Raw genomic sequence first — 19,231 nt, forward strand, 5'->3', positions numbered from 1 at the left:
AAAACAACAAAATGTACACAGTCTTCACATGAGGCGACTTCCTCCATCAATGTTTTTTTTCCCTCACTGTGTTCATTCTGCCATGATTTAAAGGGTGAGTACACAGTTTCTTATTCTTACACCGAGTATGGCAACAGAGGTTTCATGATATTTAATCCAGTTACATTCTGTGATGCTCTGTTGGAACTCATTTCAATGTTAGACTATGCAAATAAGATGCTAGTTTGTCACTTCAGTCTCTCCAGTGCCTTTTGAAGTGACTTATACATAAATGTTGTACAACTGTCGGCTGCCAGGTCGGCATGGTGAGAAAATCTGTTCTCGACTTCCTTAGACGGATAGTTAAAGGTCAAATAAATACAAAAATATATAAACTACTAAAAAGAAGCGTCACGAACAACAAGTTAACATCCAAGAAGACCTTCGCACCTTTTTTTAATTGAATGCTTCAAAAATAAAAAGTTTAAAGGGGGTCTTGGATGCAGGGTTGCTGTTTGTAAAGATTCTTGATTTGTTGTCGTATTATTCACTTTTGCACTTACTATACAACCAGTTTCATCGTGTTTAACAGTAGTTCTGTAACACAGCACATTCAAACCTTGATAAAAAGAAAATGTGCATCATATTCAAGACATTATATTAGCAATAATCATAGCATTATCACTTTGTGCAGCTGAAACAATTAGGCTGTGAAATATCACAGGCCAGATTGATGCCTAAATGGATGGATTGACCATATTGCTAGTCCTCAATTCTTTTTTTTTTTCTGCAGATCATCTTTAGACCCCTCCTCCCTCTCTCTATGTTCAACCCCCTCCCATCTCACCCCCCAAAGATCTCATCAACTACTAATCACTGCACTCCAACGCTGGAATGGCTGGGTGAAAAACAAATTAGTTTAGCATTCTGGATCAAGCACAGTTAGTTGCACAAACAAAAGATATCCTGCTTTCGCCATAATCTACACACTCACGCGTACACACGCACACAAACACAAACACACTTACACACTCTTGAACCTGAGCGTAAAGTAAATTAATTTTTCTGTGGAAACAGGAGTGCAATTGAACACTACGCTCCACATTAATCTCACCAACTAATAATACCGCAATAACAAATACAATGTTGAGACGTCAAGTATTGGTGTGTGTGAGTGAGAGAGAGAGAGAGCGAGAGAGAGAAAGAGAGGGAGGGAAATAGAGTGTGAGGGAGAGAACAGAGGACAGAGTGAGCAGTCTCTCCTGGCTTGTAGATTCTTACCATCTGTGAGGGTTTGGAAGCACATCTTGCTACTGTATTTGCCAAAACCAGCAACGGTCCGTGCCCGCACCTGGACCACATACACAGTGCCCGAGCGCAAGCCCTCCACACGTGCCGTGTTAGTCTGGCTTCGCAGGATGGTGGAGTTAATCTCCGCGTGGTCCTGAAAGCACGAATATACACACGACACACATTAGGGATGAAAACACTGCACAGAGATGAAAATGAAAAAAAACCTCCTCCGAAATAGTGTAGAAAGTCTTTCCAGGAAAGTGTAAGCTGTTCCTATAGGAACTGAAAAGGGACATTATGTGCTTACTGCATAGCTTCATTCATATAGTAACGCTCACTCACAAAGTCGATAGCGGCACAGCAGTCACACTTTTACAGAGCAGCTTCACGCATTTGTCTCTTCAGATATGCTTTATAAGACACTTTAATTACCGCAATATGCTTTGCTACATATTCCTCCATTGTTTACCGAGGCCTATTGAGAGGCATTTATGGCCACAGAAAATCATTTTATTGCTCTAACAACTCTGCTTTATTTTTTTTACCATATTAGGTAACATAAGTGGTTACCCTGCAAAGAAGGTGATTTCCAGCAAACAAAAAATAATGACAATAATGAAAAAGTACAGAACTAGTCCAAAGTTAGAACAGTATCATGAGCAGCTTTTGACTAGCACTGTATATAATGATCTAGAACAACACAGTGGAACCTTGGTTTTTGAACGATTCAGTTTCAATCCAAGCGCGTTTATCCGAAGCATTTCGTAATTTTTGTATCAAGGGTTCAACAGCCAGCAAGGCACATTCCACAATGCAAACTTTATATTAACAATTCAGAGCAATAACCCTCCCGATCTTTTCAGCAACACTCAGGCAAGATCTGTGTAACACATTCGGTGAAAAGTCAGACCAAAATAAAAGCGCATAGTACAATAACAGGTTTACCGCCTTTCTTGGGCCACATGGTGACTTATTTAACAGTCACACTCAATAAAGAAGCTCAAAATAGTTTGCGTACAACTGCTAAATTAACCACCATAGGGCCAAATAAAGAGTGCTGAAACTGTTACTACACTGGTGTGGTTTTATTTTGAAGCCCTGAATTTTGACAGGATGTCTTATGCCGATGTTGCCTTAGTGTTTGCCGCGCAGACCGAGAGGCTTGTTATTGGCTTGAGTCGCAAATAAAGGCTTGCATTGTGGAATACACCTCGCTGTCTGTTGAATCATTTTTACACAATATAACAGAAGTTCCGACAGAAAGTACCAGTCATTTGAAAAAGAAGGCGAGAAAGACTAAGGATTCAAGAAAGAACTCAGAAAATGGCTCCCTCGCTCCCATCCTTGCTGTACACGCCATTAAGTCTTCAATAAATGGAAAAGTGATGCACTTCATTAGTCATTTATTTCGCACTGTTTTTATATGTAAAGCAGCCATTAGTCTCTCAAAATTATGTTTTTTTTTTTGGGTGTTAGTAATGGATTAATTTGATTTACATGATATCTTATGGAAAGTATTGCTTTGGGTAATGTATAATTTGGTTGTAGTCACACTGTCTGGAATGGATTTATCACAAAAATTGAGGTTCCACAGTACACCTAAATTTTTAATTCGGATGAAGGAATGCTGAGAACTCCTTTTGCACTTGTTGATAGTTGTGTTGTGATTTCATTCTGTCAAAAAATATTATTATTACTATTATTTTTTTTAAGTAGTCTACTACGTATGTTGCAATTCATCATATACAGCATGCATAATTTGTACCACAGGGGGTTCTGGTCTGATAATTTGGCTTGGTAAGGTGGTAATAATATGGTAATAGGTGGCAATAGCCCATCAGTAATTTCTGATGGCTGCCACCTCCTAATACAGAGTGAATATGACAGCCTGAAAATAAGAGCACACCACACAGCAAACATGACTGCAGGCTGCTGATTGCTTGATGAAGACATATTGTTGAAAGGATCAGCAGGGAGGCTGACGGACATGTCCATAGATCTGTGAAAATGTGGTTTAATAAAGCTAAACGCTGGACTGTGTCTTATGAAACATGTATGCCTTCTATGGGAACACACAAAAACTAGCTTCTTCTCTTAGGATGAGGAAGTGATATGAGTATGAAAGAGATAAACAACATTAACGTTATAATCTAATCTGATTGGTTGAATTGCTTCATTCTGCTTGGTCTGCCGTTGTGGTAAACACGGTTATCATTCTGAACATAATCACATTAGCTCTTATTGGCTTGATGAAGACAAATGTTTGGGCTCAAGACTGGAAAATGTTCTATTTTGGGAAAATAGGTTCTTAAAATTGAATCAAATGTACCAGGTTTAATCATTTTACACCTTTTGGCCATGGCATCACACCATCTATTATCGCATCAATGAACTGAATACATAATGTATATTCTTTCGGTGTAAAGTGGCTGAGGACCCGCCAAAGCTAACTAACTGGAAAGCAGACACCACCCAGTTAGCAGGTCCTAAGGCCACCGCTGAGTGCAACTAGGTGGTGTCAAGATTGGCCCACTCCAAACTCTAGCTCTAAGAACCACATCTCCATCTGTTGAGTTTTCGGAGGAGTACAGGTGACCCGACAGATGGCAAACATCCAATGGGGGAGCATCCCTTGTGGGTGTACCAGCTTGGAAGGGCTCGTTCATGCTGCCAGTCAAACGGGGATTACACACAAAAACACACAAAAACACACGCACTTCAAATTATTATTCGGCAGAAGGTTTGGGGGGGATTGCCAAGAAACTGAAGCGGTCTTTATTGCTGATGATCAATGGGAATTAGAAGGACCGCATCCTAACCTGTGCCACCACGATGACAAGCGACAAGGCACGAAATTGGGTGTGTGTAACAAAAATATTTTAGATAGACTTGCAACAAAATGCCTGCCTAAAACTGTGAGCTAGTGTTGAACAACTAATTATCCCGCCTACCTGGCATCTTGGGCACACATAAAAGGAACGACAGTGGTCAAATTTGGAAACAATCCATTAGACTAATTGTGGCTCTATTGTAATCTTTTTGCGGAGATGGTCCAATAGTTCTACTTCTCTTGGCTACAACACTTTTTTTTTTTTTTTTTCAACGAGCCAAATGTGAGTGCAATAAAGAATTCACTTTTTTTCCTATCCACTATTTTCTATTTGTTTCTGCAAGAAAGTATCGTCTACAAACCTGGAACGGCATGGTGTGTGTGTGCATGTAAGCACGTGTGTCTGCGCGCTTTACCAAAATGCCAACCACGCAAAATGGACAGCATGGCCACTTGGCGCAAAGACAGGCATGGTTGGGGGTACCATGTGTCCTCCTCACAGGCTTGCACACATGGACACACAGACACACTCACACATGGGAAGGGGGTGCAGTATACCGTATGAAGGAGAAGATTTTAAAAGGGGTTTTGATAGAATAGAAATTTAAAACTGTGGCTGTCTGTTCCCACATGAGGGCATTACAGTAAGGCCCGCCGCACCTCAAGTGACGCGTGAGTGCGCTGCGACCTGTATATACACATTGTGTTTTACGATAATATTCAAGTATATTTATAATTTCATATGTACCTGTGGCTACAAAGCAAAGCATGGAGAGAGAATGGGGCTTTTGATCATTGACAAAAGTCTCTTAATATCCAGACTCGCTCCACATTCTTGCCTGTTTGCTGCTCTTCATGGCCATCTGCTTCTACTTTTACAATTGCTTCATGTTTTTGAGGTTCAATTAAAAAAATTAAATAAAATACAGTACTGTGTATTCTATGTGGAGACTCAAAACACGACGCAGGTCGCAGTTTTTCTGGTGCAGCCCGAACTGTAAAATCCCATACAAAATGATTGCTTAAAAATTCTGCGATATAGCAGGGGAATGATGATTCCAATGCCCATCCATCTATCCATCCATCCATTTTCTACCGCTTATCCGAGGTCGGGTCGCGGGGGCAGTAGCTTTAGCAGGGACACCCAGACTTCCCTCTCCCCAGACACTTCATCCAGCTCTTCCGGGGGGATCCCAAGGCGTTCCCAGGCCAGCCGAATGATGTAGTCTCTCCAGCTTGTCCTGGGTCGTCCCCGGGGTCTCCTCCCAGTGGGACATGCCCTGACCACCTCAGCAGGGAGGCATCCGGGAGGCATCCGAATCAGATGCCCCAGCCACCTCATCTGGCTCCTTTCGATATGGAAGAGCAGCGGCTCTACTCTGAGATCCTCCCGGATGACCGAGCTTCTCAGCCTATCGCTAAGGGAGAGCCCGGACATCCTGCGGAGGAAACTCATTTGGGCCGCTTGTATCCGGGATCTTGTTCTTTCGGTCACGACCCACAGCTCGTGACCATTCGTGAGGGTAGGAACATAAATCGAGCGCTTTGCCTTTCGGCTTAGCTCCTTCTTTACCACAACGGACCGAGGTGCTTAAAAAGCTCCTCAACCCCAGAGATAGGAGAGCCCGCCTCAGAGAACCCAGGCTCTGCTCCCTCATGGGAACGCGTGTCGGTGGAATTGAGGAGGTCTTCTAAGTATTCTCCCCACCGGCTCACATCGTCCCGAGTCAAGGACAGCAGCGCCCCATCCCCACTATATACAATGTTGATGGTGCACTGCTTCCCCCTCCTGAGACGCCAGATGGTGGACCAGAATTTCCTCGAAGCCATCCGGAAGTCTTTCTCCATGGCCTCACCGAACTCCTCCCATGCCCAAGATTTTGCTTCAGCGACCACCAAAGCTGCATTCTGCTTGGCCAGCCGGTACCCTTCAGCTGCCTCAGGAGTCCCACAGGCCAAAAAGGCCCGATAGGACTCCTTCTTCAGCTTGACGGCATCCCTCACTGTTGGTGTCCACCAACGGGTTCGGGGATTGCCGCCACGACAGGCACCGACCACCTTAGCCAACCCCAACGTACCCCAACGTACAGGCTTCCACTGGCTTTCCAATGGAAATATAAGAACTTTTTTTTTTTCCATTTATTGTGAAGGTCAACCAGTGTCTAATAATGGATTTTGTCAAACTTTAGAGGTTCCACGGATGATTGAAGAAAGAAGCAATCGTATTATTGAATCTGTATGGAATGTGAAGAAATTGAATACAAATACAATTCATAATGACTCTTCCACTCCTGAGGTCCTACAAGGACGCCTTATTCATGTTAGCGTGCAAGACAGACTAAATGTGAGGGAAAACTTCAGTTGGCTCAGTTCTCCTAGTCTATTTTTTCATCTTCTTTTCAGCCACTTCCTTTGGGATGACTGTACCCTATATTCTGCTCACCTGGAGACTGACGAGCTAGAGGAGTGTGGAAACAAACAGAGGGAGAGAAGAAAGTGGTTCTGAAGGAAGAAATGCAAAGCCCTGATTTTCTATTTGAAATCTAAAGTCGTCTGCATAATATCTGTGCGTCTTCTGTTTCTGTTCGTTTGAGTTTCTCTTCTGAGGAGTTCATAATTGTATAAGAAGCAAAAGTGAAATTTCAAGAGTTGTGGAGTTGTTCCAACAGTTCAGAATTTGGTACCACATGAGGGGAAAAAAAATTCTGCTATTAAATGGCACATAGCGCTGCTAAAGCACCTATACACTCGCTCTCTGTCTCTCTCACACACAAACACACACACACAAACGCAAACTCACAAGGGGCTGTTCTGCTCCAGCTTTAATGGAGGGCCTGACCTCTGATATGCTGTGTTATTTCCACCCTCCCAAAATCTTCAGGAAAATAATAGTACAGCTGTTGGGGAAAATGGAGGGAAGAGCACAATATTCCACTTTTTTGCCTCTCAAAACTTTAAGTATCCTGAGATGACTTGCTTAAAAATGATGTGTGGCATCAGGTGAGGAGGTGAGAGCAGCCTTCAGGCATTTTTGTACTTTCATTTTACATGCAAAGCATTTGCAGTGCCTACTTGTTTTTCTAGTGATCTCTCATTCAAAGAAATACCATTGAAATAAGATTTTGCAGATTTCAATTGGACATGGAGCCTTGCTTTTTCCCACACTATTATCAAATCACAATGTTGTCATAAATTTACAAAAGAAAACATTCCCCAACAAGGCAGAAAATAACATGGTTGTACATAACAAATGAGCAGAATTCCCAACAATAAAGGTGTGACAATGTGATGTCGCAGGACTGGCATTGCAAATTGAACGAGAGTGCCGTCTGCATAATGCAAATTACAGCAAGATGACTTTCAGCAGGGTTAAGGATTACTTGACGGTGCAAGGCATGCTGGGACAATCGCATCCAATCAAAAAACTGTTTTCAAATTGGAGAGACGTATGAAACAGAAGCGTGGTGCAGAAATGCTGCTTTTATTAGCAGATATTCTTTTATAGTTGCATTACCCAGTAATTTAGCAACTCGAGGGGCTGCAGGAATGTGCAAGGGAGTGTTTTATAGACATGGCAAAAGTCTTCCCTCCATTATCGACTTCTGTCAGTAAGACGCCGCATCATGAATTTCCACCAGTGTGGAACTTTCTCAGGACTGAAGTAGGTCTCTGTGAACTTGCTGCCTTGTAACACGACAAGACACTAAAGACAATAAACACTAACTCATACTGGCGGTGCAGTTCTAGCTCAGACTCTACATCAATGTGGTTTCAATATGGTGGAGTTTGTTTACCGGAATTATCCCAGTGCAATTAGTCATCCTGTCCTTAGTGATTCCTTAATTTGTGATTACGCTGTACTCACCTACTTGTGTGAGGACGCGCTACATAAACAGCAATAGGATTAGGTTTCATTGATATTCATGAACTAATATGAGGCTGTATAATTGTTATTTACATGACAGTAAGCTTTCTGGAAGATAAGCTTCCTCGAGTCCTTGGTGATTGGAATCCGTTTCATGAACAAAGCAAAACAAAAGGGTGGGGGAGTGCTGTAACACGGTTTGTACGAGCTGACTAAGCAATGACAAGGAAAAAATATACATATATTTTTTTAAGTTACAGATATTGATCCGTGAACCTTTGCTAAAATTAGTTTGAAATGAATAATTCACATGATAATTTATATACTCTATGGATTTCCATCCATTATTCAGTAAGCAGAGGATGAGGGAAGGCTCACCAAATTTCGTAAAAGGCAAAAGTGCACGACCAACATGGCACCGCCTATCGATCAGCTTTAAGAGGACAAACAAGGGCCCAGAAAAAGAAGCCTGAGCCTCTGATCTCTTGCTATCGTTATACCCAAGGCCTTGGGAAAAGGCTACAGGTCAATACTGGAGCAGCATAGGCCGACGTGGGGTTGGGCTGGCGACTTAATAAAGCAGACACATTGTGTGTGTGAGCAGACGGATCGATGTGATTCACCCCTCAGACGCGATGCATTTTCACAGTGGGGCAGGCTGGTGCACACTGCGGTGAGGACTGAGAGCACAAGTCAAGAAATTTGCTTCACCTGCAGCAGGAACCCAAGGGGAGGAATGCAGCAAACACAATGAAACGACATTATCAACCTGGTAGACGCCAAGATTTTTGCTTCATTTATTGCTGTTGTTGATGTGTGTGAAAATGGAATTACACAGGACACACACCAATGGCATTGATTCAGAGAGGAGGCATAGAAGATGGGGCAGAAAAATAAAATCCAAACAGTGACTACAAAGGGCAGAGTTAAAGGACAAAACTATTTTAATGATAGTAGTCAAGTCTACCAGACCCTAAGGCCCATGATGCATGCTGGGACTCAAGTCACTCTAGAACCGAGCAGCTATTAATGATATCTGCTTATTGATGCTTAAATACTCTCCAAGTATCCAATGGTTGGTCTTGAATAAAGGATTATCTGTAAAGACTAGTACCATCGAAGGTGGGTGAGAAGTGTCACGCCAAAAACCAGTTGCTGGCAAAACAACAAGATACTGTATATTATCAACAATCTCAATCAATCCAGAGAGACAAAAGAGTTTGGATGAAAAGGCACCAAAAAGCTAGAGGAATTTCAGGACGAAAACAACTAACAATGGACATGGGCACATGAGTGACTGCAGTCTACTATAGTTGAAGCGTTTAAGATAACAGAAGTGCTTCTTACACAAGACACATCCCAATCAAGTGTGATCAATCAATTAAAACAATTTTCTTACCTTCTCATGGTAACGTAGCTCATAGTCCAGAATTATACCATTGGGCTGTTCTGGTTGTGGCCACGACAACGTGAAGCTATTCATGGTGGAGCTGATCTGGTGCATGATGGGAACAATGGAGGGAGCTAAAAAAAGAAAAACACACACGATCTTCGTAAGTCGGAATCAACTTTTCATGAGCTCTCCTGAACCAACTTTGGAAGATATATGACTCTTTAAGGTAATTTAACTCAACATGATCATAATCAAAAGGAAATACTGTAGACTTCTTTTGCAAACACTGTCTGATACAATCAGTCTGCTTTAATTGTCCAGTAATCACACAGCCACTACGTAGGAGTTTTGATTACACGTACAGGGCAGCATGCCAGCCATTTAATTTGAGCCACAAAAATGAGGTAGAAGTAGAACAATGAACTAACGATAACATCACAAACGAACATACCAAGGCAGTTAACCAATCGCTTATTTGTCAGTTTAATCCATGATGACCAGCGTGAAGAGAAATTAACTACCAAAGTCTCAGAAAATTGATAAATTGGTGAATCTTTACAAGTATAAAGATTTGTCACTAGGATCATATAACTAAACGTAGTGTTTTTTTATACTCTTTTGGAAACGTTAAAAATAGTTACTTTTTCGGCAGTAATGGAAGTGTAGCTTGATCCTTGAGGGACAGAGACCGACCCCTACAGTGTCTTTCTTACAAGTTCCTTTTCAGTACTGGTTGAAAAATCATTTTGCAAATACATATTTGTTTTTGCAGTTCAGAAATATGTGTTTGAAATATGTTCATGCTCAAACGTGACCGAGTCTACTGCCAGCAAGCCAGACTTCAACAAGCTAGCTTTCTAAAAAACTGATATGGTTCACCGAAACCATTGCTGGTGCTTTAATATATACTGGCAATAATAATCTTATAATGTAGGTAAGCTAAATAAGGTGTGGTGGTGGAGGCAAAGGCAATGCATGTATATTGAAAATAAAGCATAACTTGCTAATTTCTTAACCAATTTTCATGAGTTTTATTGAATACAGAACACTTGAAAAAAGAGCCTAACAATATCAAAAGGTCATTCCCAGTTCTGAGTTCCTTTGTTGTGATTGTATGGCTTGTGTGCAACCGTATGCAACACAATCCTTGTTAATGTATTTTGGTTTTTGTGCCGTCGAAAAATGTGGAATGCACCGACACTTTGTCCCCACTAGCTTAGCGTCGCCGTAGGCACACGGCTCAAAGGGGCCTACCTATTGTTCACATGCGCTTGACTAGCTTACTTCTGGTTTCCCTGCGTTTTGGTTTTGACCCAATTTATTTTTTCCATCGCGTTGTCGCTAAACTTAGAATGTTTTAAAAGTAATAAGCTATTTTTTAAAATGTAAGAAGAAGAAAGTAATGATATTTGTGGTAAAAATCAAGGAATAAAGGTAGAAATTCGGCAAAAAAATAAATACTCAAGTAAAGTACAGATACCTGAAAAATCGACTTAAGTATAAGTTCCCACCCCTGTTTACCTGTCGATCCACATTCCTACCCTCACCTATGGTCACAAGTTGTGGCTCGTGACAGAAAGAAGTCGCGGGTACAAGTGGCCGAAATGAGTGGGCGTCCAGGCTCTCTCTTAAGACATTGAGTACAAAGCTCGGTCATCCAGAAGGGGCTCAGAGTAGAGCTGCTGCTCCTCCGCATCGAGAGGAGTCAGATGAGGTTGGCTCAGGTATCTGTTTAGGATGCCTCTTGGAAGCCTCTCTGGTTCGGTGGTGAGGTCACTACGGCTGTCCCGTGCGTAGTTTGCCTTTATACTCGAACGCAACCCACGTGCACAGTTTTTGAAAATGTACTGCAGTTCACCTCCAAGTCGTGGGTGTCGCTATGGCTGGTATTGGCTCTGAGACCACAGGGTGGAGTTTCCTCTGCGTTTTTTTGGCCATTTCCAGTAGCCGTTTTTACTTTCCTTTCAGTAACAAGGAACAAAGCAACAACAATGGTAACCGTGTCTGCTAGAACAAATGGACCTAGATGCCCAGATGATACGTTTAATTATGCTGCAAAATCGATCGAGAAGGCGGCGGCGTAGATGGTATGTGGAACCAAGGGGCACGCTGAGTACGTCATCACAGCATGTGACTAAAACGGACCAATCACAAGAGATGATCTCCGCGCCGTTCAACCCGCAGCAACAATTTTTGCAGTGTGCGCGTCAAGCTATGCAGAGGTGCCGCACGGGCCAATTCGTCGGTCACGTGATGCAATGCGGGCGTTGTCGGCCGCGAGACCGCGGGAGTATAAACAGGCCTTAGGTCTCTCAGCTGGCCTGGGAACGTCTCGGGATCCCCTCCGAAGAGCTGGACAAAGCGGCTGGGGAGATGAATGTCTGGGATTCTCTGCTTAGGTTGATGCCCTGTGACCTTCCCCAAATAAGTGAAGGAAAATGGATAGATGGATGGATAAACTTTAAAACATCAGTATTTGTGTGCTATTTTGCCATTGTAATTTTTGGCTACAAAATGTACTTTCAGCAACATTAACATGCTGACTGCTTGAATTAACCCAGGTAAGTTTGCAAGATTCTGTTCATTCCAAAAAGGTTGTCCTTTACTGTGTCAACTATTCTTCACCCAGTCACTCTTTGGCCTTTGCTTAGGGATTGTTTTATTTGATAGAGGTAGGCAATCATCCATATTGTGTATAGGCTTTCAAAATGAAGTAGAAAATATGTACCTTTCTTGGAATGCTAAGGTTTAGTGTAATACAGCACTGCCCCCCAAAAAACTTGCAGAAACACGAGTCACCTTTCAAACCAGAGGACGTTAAGACTAACACTTGAGGGTTTGTAAACCTTTTTTTCCCTCTGGAACAGGTGCCATATGCCAGCGCAGAATGAATTATCCCCTCTTTATCTCTTGGCAGACATTTACACGAGTGACATTTACAGATTCAGTGCTGTCTTGTCACCGCTGACAGAAGCGTCGAAGGAGTCCAATAACCTAGACCCTCCGCTTGTGAGGAAACAATGCATTTCCCGGGTACTGATAACAAGTTTTGTTTTGCATCTATTTGTTGTGTTACTATGTGATCTCGGCTGGGCTGTCAGGTTCCTAAATGTCACAGACTTACCAAGCAAGGATTCCACTCTTTGCCTTTTTAGATCGCAGACTGCGACGTTCCACAAAACATCGAAGGAGCTTATGGTGAAATCTTGTCAATAAAGATTAAATCCGAGAACTGAAATATATATATATTTTAAATTAAGTCTAATATTGTAAAATATCTCAACACCCGAAGTATACAGTGTTCCCTCGCCACTTCGCACTTTTTTTGAGGCTTCAGTGCTTCGCGGGTTTTTTCAAAATATTCATAAAAAAAAAACAAATTCATCAAAAAATAAAAATGAAAAAATACAGCCAATTCAACAGCCATATTGCGGAAAGACGCGTTATTTCATGTTAATGCACGAGGGAGAGGGTTTCCCTGCATGCCAAACAAAGAAATGAGTTGACTCAGAGGCTTTGTACATGCCTGTACTGCACATGCCACGGGCACTCATACAAGGCGCGTGATTGGTTCCCGGCGCGACATCGACCAATGAGAGCATGAGTGAATTTATCCCGTGAGCTGATTGGGTGTGCATCATTGCAGCCTCCCCCAGCATGTTCCCTTGTTGTGTCTTGCCAGTCTCGTCCACGCTGTTGACTGCCTCGCATACTGTATCTTAGTGTTGTGTTCGTGATAACTTTTTGGGATTAGTTAAGCCCTTACAATGCCGCCTAAGCGCTGTGCCCCTGCGAAAGCTTCCTCCGGGGTGCCCAAGAGGAAGAAAATGATGATGACCATCAGCGAAAAAGTGAAACTTTTAGATATGATCAAAGAGGGCAGAAGTTATGCATCTGTGGCACGCTATTATGGCGTGAATGAATCTACAGTGCGGTACATCAAGAAAGAGGAAGCAAACAGCTGCAGAACTGGAAATGTTGATGAATGTTAATTACTGTATAAGGTTTTATAAATAAAGATTTAAGTAAATACGTGTACTGTTGTAATCTTTGTCTCAAATATGTAAAGTATAAATACTGTTTACATATTTTAAACATTCTGGTACCCACATACACGAAAATTCCTGAGGGGGGCAAATCCTACTTCGCGGTTTTTCACCTTTCGCGGGGGGTTCTGGTCCTCATTAACCGCAAAAAACGAGGGATCACTGTATACTGTTGATTGAGCTCTCAGCTAATCAGTATGGCACTAATATTAGTCATTCTTTGTGACTATGAGTACTGTTAAATTGTGTGTCTGCATGTGCTGCTGCACTGTTGGTGTTCAATCAATTACTTAAAGGGTTAAAGCACCACAACATACATGCTATTTAGAGTTAAAATTATCTAGCAGACTGAAAGGCTAAGCTATGTTGTTTTGAATACAAAAGGTATACTTCTCTTTGTTTGACGTTTAGTTTGACAATAAACCTCAAATATGTAAACTATAAATACTGTTTACATATTTTAAACATTCTGGTACCCACATACAGATACACGAAAATTCCTAGGGGGGGCAAAACCTACTTCGCGGTTTTTTACCTTTTGCGGGTGGTTCTGGTCCCCATTAACCGTGAAAAACCAGGGATCACTGTATAATAAATATCTACAACACCATGAGTGAATTTGACTTGACACTAATCTAAATGGTAATTCAAAGAGAGATAGGTCCAAACAAACCTACTCATCAGCAACCCAACTTGTGAACATACAAGTAGGTTTGATTAAATAAACACTCTGCAGTGGCTCATATTCAGTTAAATGTGTTGGCATTTTTAGAAAAGATAAAAAAAATTACACCCCCGTCTGCAGGCATAAAAAAAAAAAACAGTCCCTTACAATCCTGTGCTCTACATTTTACTTCGATCACTCACTTGGCTCTTGGCCTGCTTGCTGCTGAGGCCTCATCATTTCGCCACCTGGCCTCAACTTGCCATCTTTCTGAATAAGTCCTTTGCTCAAAAGGCTACAAATGGCATCCTCTCTCAACTTAATGTCCCTTTTTATCGAGTTCCTGAGGGGTTGCTCCATTTCTTTTCCATCTCTTAGTCATACTTCGCCCACATAGAGACATTCTACGATCTCTGGAGTTCTGTGAAAGGATAAAATAAACTTGTGATTCATTCCGCATCTTTGCTTTCAAACCATGTTTTATTGGAATGAGATGGCCTATTCTACAGCTTTAATTTTGGTAAATATTTCTAGATTGGAGTGCTTGATAATGAGGCTAAAAATGCAAATAGAAACAAATATTTGGGTTCTGTGTATCCTGTCGGTATAAAGGGATTCGGTGGAATCTGCCTGCCTTGGCTCTCACCTCCGTCATACCCTCGGCAGAGAGTGTGAAGGCTGAGCGTCACCTTGCAGCACTTCAGCCTCTCAGGCTGCTTCACACTCCAGTAAGCGGGGTTAGGGCTCCCTGGGCCACATGATCATTTAGCGAATCATTATCCCCTAAAAGTATGAGTCCTGTCTTGGTGCTAGTCAGTCAGAAGCAGGGTAGGGCAGGTTATTGTCCCATAAATTCAATGGACATGATCCTTTTTTCCGGACTTAAATTTTCATTGTTGTGGTACCACCCGGCGCGCTGCTCATGACGCAGCGAGCCGCTGGTGGAACAGCTTTGGCTCTATAGATGCACCCACTTGGGACATTTTAGGGAAAGTTAACTATTGATTAAGTTCGCTAGCCCTTGAGCCAACTAGTTAGCGAGCTAAGGAGCTAAACAGCTCGCTCTGGCTCACCCAATTGTGGCGACATCGTTTAAAACAGTGGTCACTAACTGGCGGTCCCCATCCAGACCCAGAGGCAGTCCCATATGTACCCACACCATAGCCAAAAAAGAAAGGTTATGACTCAAGACATATGGGGCGCCGCAACATATTACAGGCTTTACAGTAGTGATGAACCACCAACCAATCATATACGAGTTCAGCCACCCCTTTCAGCAAATCAAATCTGCAGCTTAGGTCGTAATTACTGAGCCCAGGCAGAGATGAGGAGAAACGTAGTAGGGAAGGGAGAAAGAGACTCAGTGTGGAAGTTGAGTTAAAGAAGGAGAAAGATCAATGACCGATAAAGGAAGAAAACATTTGGAACAAACGGTGCTTAAAATGGAACAGTCAGTGTAATTTTTTTTATACTTCTCCGTGGGACGTTCCTACACGGAGCACTTATTAAAAGTGCATATATGTGAAAGATTTGTTAAAATATGTAAAATTGTTTGAGACTTCACTGATGTGTCAAGATGCCAAAATAGAAAAGGGTAAACTCAAACTTTATTTTTCTTATTTGAACACGGATAACTTTCTCTTTTTATTTATTTGCTCTTATTATGAAATCCAGTCCTACTTTTATTTTGTAGATGAGAGAACATTACACAGTTGTGCTCATATGTTTGATTACCAGGGCAGCAGAATTTGTAAGATGTGTACAATTCTTTATTATGCTCTATCAGTGACATTAAAAAAAAAAAAAAAACATCAACGATACTATCATTTATCGTTAAAGTTTTTGGTAAAATATATCGCTGTAAAACAATGTGGTATCGTGGCAGGCCTAAACACATAATATATTGAGAAAGAACAAGCGCAATGGCCAACACAAATATTGTACAAACTGTATAAAAGATAGAGTAACAACTGTAATAAAAACCTGCAATATAGCGTGACTGGGAAGCACGAACGGTAATGTAGCGGAGAATTACTGTAACTATTCCGTGATGATAAATTGCAGCGACTCATTGTTCCAGGGCTGGGACTCATTGTTTCCATGACATGTGCATCCCGGGACTCACAAAAAGTCTCAAGTGTAAAATGATCTATGCAATTCTGTGATTTCCAAACCTCAAGAATTAAACAGACTGTTTTCATAAGACGTCATCTTTTATTCACAGTCTTTGGTGATACAGTAATAGTCCGCTTCTGTCCCACAGGGTAGATTCTACATTAATGTATCCCACATGATAAGCTATTGAACTCAAAGTTAATGGCTTGTACTTTTTTCCAGGACCAAAAAGATACAGGTTATGTTCTCTAGCAGTAAATGTCAGCAATCAATGGTATGATTTCCCTGCGAGTGTGTGGCAAAATCACAGGCTTTATTCATGTAAAGTTCTATGAATGTTCCCGCAAGATATGCACTTGACAAAAGTTGAACACAATGACTGTTGCTAACAAGTAGTATGGTTCAGTTCAGTTCTGTTTGGTGAGGTACACCTTTTTTTCTGTTATTTCTATGGTCAAGGATCTGAAAATATCTGACCTGTAATGCCGCACTTTCAGCACGCTTCTGTCTAGCTTCAGTTTGTTGTGTATCAGTGGAATGAGACGTTTCACTTACGATTGAATTAAATGGAATAAAGGAAGGAAGGAATAAAGGCAAAGGAAACCATTTAAATCATTATTCCAATGAGAGAAATCAAAGCCAGTTGTATTGGTTGATTATGGGTAATGTCACCAAGCAGTAATATATAATATCAGGTTTATCGCTGTTTCCTTTATAATATCAAGATATTAGCTGAGGGTGTTATGACCTTGCCGCCGTGATTAGGATTTGAATCATACAGTGGAGAACCGAATTGAAGCCTACTGTTTGGTGAAAATATAGAAAACATTAAAACTAACAAAGATCCTGGGAAAAGCTAATAGTTAATGTTAATATACACTCCGCAAATACACTCACATTTGTATTGTACAGTAAATAGTATATCTGGAGCAGTAGCTCGCAGTATCTTATAGTGTCAATGATTTGTTTTCATACAATTCAACTGATTCTGAATATGGCGTTCTAAACTACATTGCCCTTGTATCCTGTGAGAAAAGAACCAGTCTGTCTGCACGAGGTTTAGTATCAGTCTAATGACGCACCACTGTCCCCTTAAAGTGTGTCCCCCACTGGCACCCGGGGACAGTGATGCTGACAATGATTGGTGACTGTGTCCTACTCTCCTCTGTCCCGCTCCCATCCATTTCTACGGTGCTCTACTTTTATCTGGCCCAACGTGCTGCCCCTGGGCTTTTAATATAGAGGTTGGCTCACCATTAATCAAAGTCGGAGCCTCTCAGTGTCTTGCTGTGACAGAGGGAGAGCGAGAGAAGTAAATTTAAATGAGTCAAATGTAGTGAAGAAAGAGTGAACATTCACTTTTGCGATGTGCAAATATTTATACGACTACAAATTACTGTATGCTCTGCAAAATGGACGATTAACTCCGCTCGGGCGGCGACTTAGTTCCCGTCCCGAAGCCGCGACACAGGTGGCCGCCCTGGGAGCCTTCCGACAAGCACGCTTCGATTTATGATAACATATTGCGTCACGAGATCATAAGAACGTAATTTCTACAAAACATCAAATGCCTTATTATCAAATAACTGATGATGAATTCAAATTCACAAGTTGTACCTTGAAGTTCATGCTCGCTTCAGTTGCTCACAGATACAGGGTTGAAAATAGTATGGAAATTGCTCATCTGATCCCTTCAAAAAAAAAAAAAAAAAAAAAAAAAAAAAAAAAAAACATCAGCCTATTTGCGTACAGCTGCCAAGCCCAGTTATTGTAGCTGTGTTGCAATTGTGGTCTGTGGTTTGTGATTCTGGCACATCACTGCACAAAGTCGTGCCTTAATGGCAGCTCAGCCTGTCAGAAGAAGAGTGCAGCCTGCAAACGTGCTGACCTTTTTTGTGTTAGGTGTTGGTTGAACAACTGCCATGCCTATTAGTGAAGGCTCAGAGGACCACACCAACCGTAACTACATGGTAACAGATCTCTTTCAAAAGAGTTAATACAGTGATCTTGATTTCTTTTAAGAAACCACTGCTAGTAAGATCATCTAAAATCAGGAGGACCTGAACACTGCATTAGCATACTTTGATAAAGACAGTTCATTGAGAAAAAATTTTCGGACACAATCATCACATGTAACTATGTGAGTAAGATGATGAAACTCTTGAATATTCTAGCTCTGATCCAAAGCTATGAGAGAGAACAAACAGACCAAATAAAGACATACTGTAATGTCTGCTATGACATGTATATCGAACATCTTGCCTCACTTTCAAAACAAGATCAAGTGCAGATTGCTTTCATGCATGTGGTTGTTTGGAATTCAGTCCAGCATGTCACATAGTTGTACCTCGCTAGATACTCCGTTAGACTTGCTCTCCAATGGCTGAGGATGTAGAGATGTTGCGGTGGAAAAGCTCTTCAGACAGAGGATCCATATAGAAGATTGTAGCTATATTTGGTATATTTGGCTCACAATATAGGTCAAGGATGATGCGCCAGTAAGTTCAGAGAAATATTCAATGTGCCCTATTAGTCTGAAAAGAAGAGACTAACTGGAACTGGACTGGAAGGAGTTTTGCACGAGTGTAAAGGATAAACAATACCCTTTGCATTTCAGACTGCGGTGTCGGTTAAATGGCTGGGAGGGATTACACAAGAAGTCATATCTTTAGTAAGACCTGGTGTATTTGTAGTCTCTATATTCTATTTCGGCTTTTTCAGTCTTCCAAACACATTTGTCTGAGGCAACCCACAACTTTTATGCTGTCGGGTCTTGATTTGAAGGTTGAAATATGAATCGTGCTGTTGTGATTAAAAACTCAAGGTCTATAGACAAGAGAGAGAAAAAAATAAATTGTATGCCTTATTGAAAGGGGTTGATGATTAAAAAGAGATGGGTGTAGAATAAAAAAGACTATTTACGGCACGTGTGGCTATGTTTTTCTTGGAGAGTACAGGCGTTAAATGAACTCCGAAATCACACTATTGATCAGTCCATCCTCCCAGACATAGGGTGGGATCTAGAGCAGTTTCATTGGCCTCTGCA

General features: G+C 41.6%; 1 protein-coding gene across 3 annotated transcripts in view; it reads right to left on the reverse strand.

Moving 5' to 3' along the window:
• LOC133488900 (ephrin type-B receptor 1-B) overlaps nucleotides 1–19,231 on the reverse strand; it is a 196,271-nt gene that overhangs the window by 40,023 nt on the left and 137,017 nt on the right. For all 3 annotated transcript variants that reach the window (XM_061797415.1, XM_061797414.1, XM_061797412.1), the window contains 2 exons: nucleotides 9,367–9,491; nucleotides 1,261–1,423 (listed from right to left, as the gene is read on the reverse strand). In XM_061797415.1, the coding sequence (XP_061653399.1) occupies nucleotides 1,261–1,423; nucleotides 9,367–9,491 (288 nt within the window). The remainder of the gene's footprint in view (nucleotides 1–1,260; nucleotides 1,424–9,366; nucleotides 9,492–19,231) is intronic.

The sequence above is a fragment of the Phyllopteryx taeniolatus genome, chromosome 14 (genome assembly GCF_024500385.1).
Source record: "Phyllopteryx taeniolatus isolate TA_2022b chromosome 14, UOR_Ptae_1.2, whole genome shotgun sequence".
NCBI lineage: Eukaryota > Metazoa > Chordata > Actinopteri > Syngnathiformes > Syngnathidae > Phyllopteryx > Phyllopteryx taeniolatus.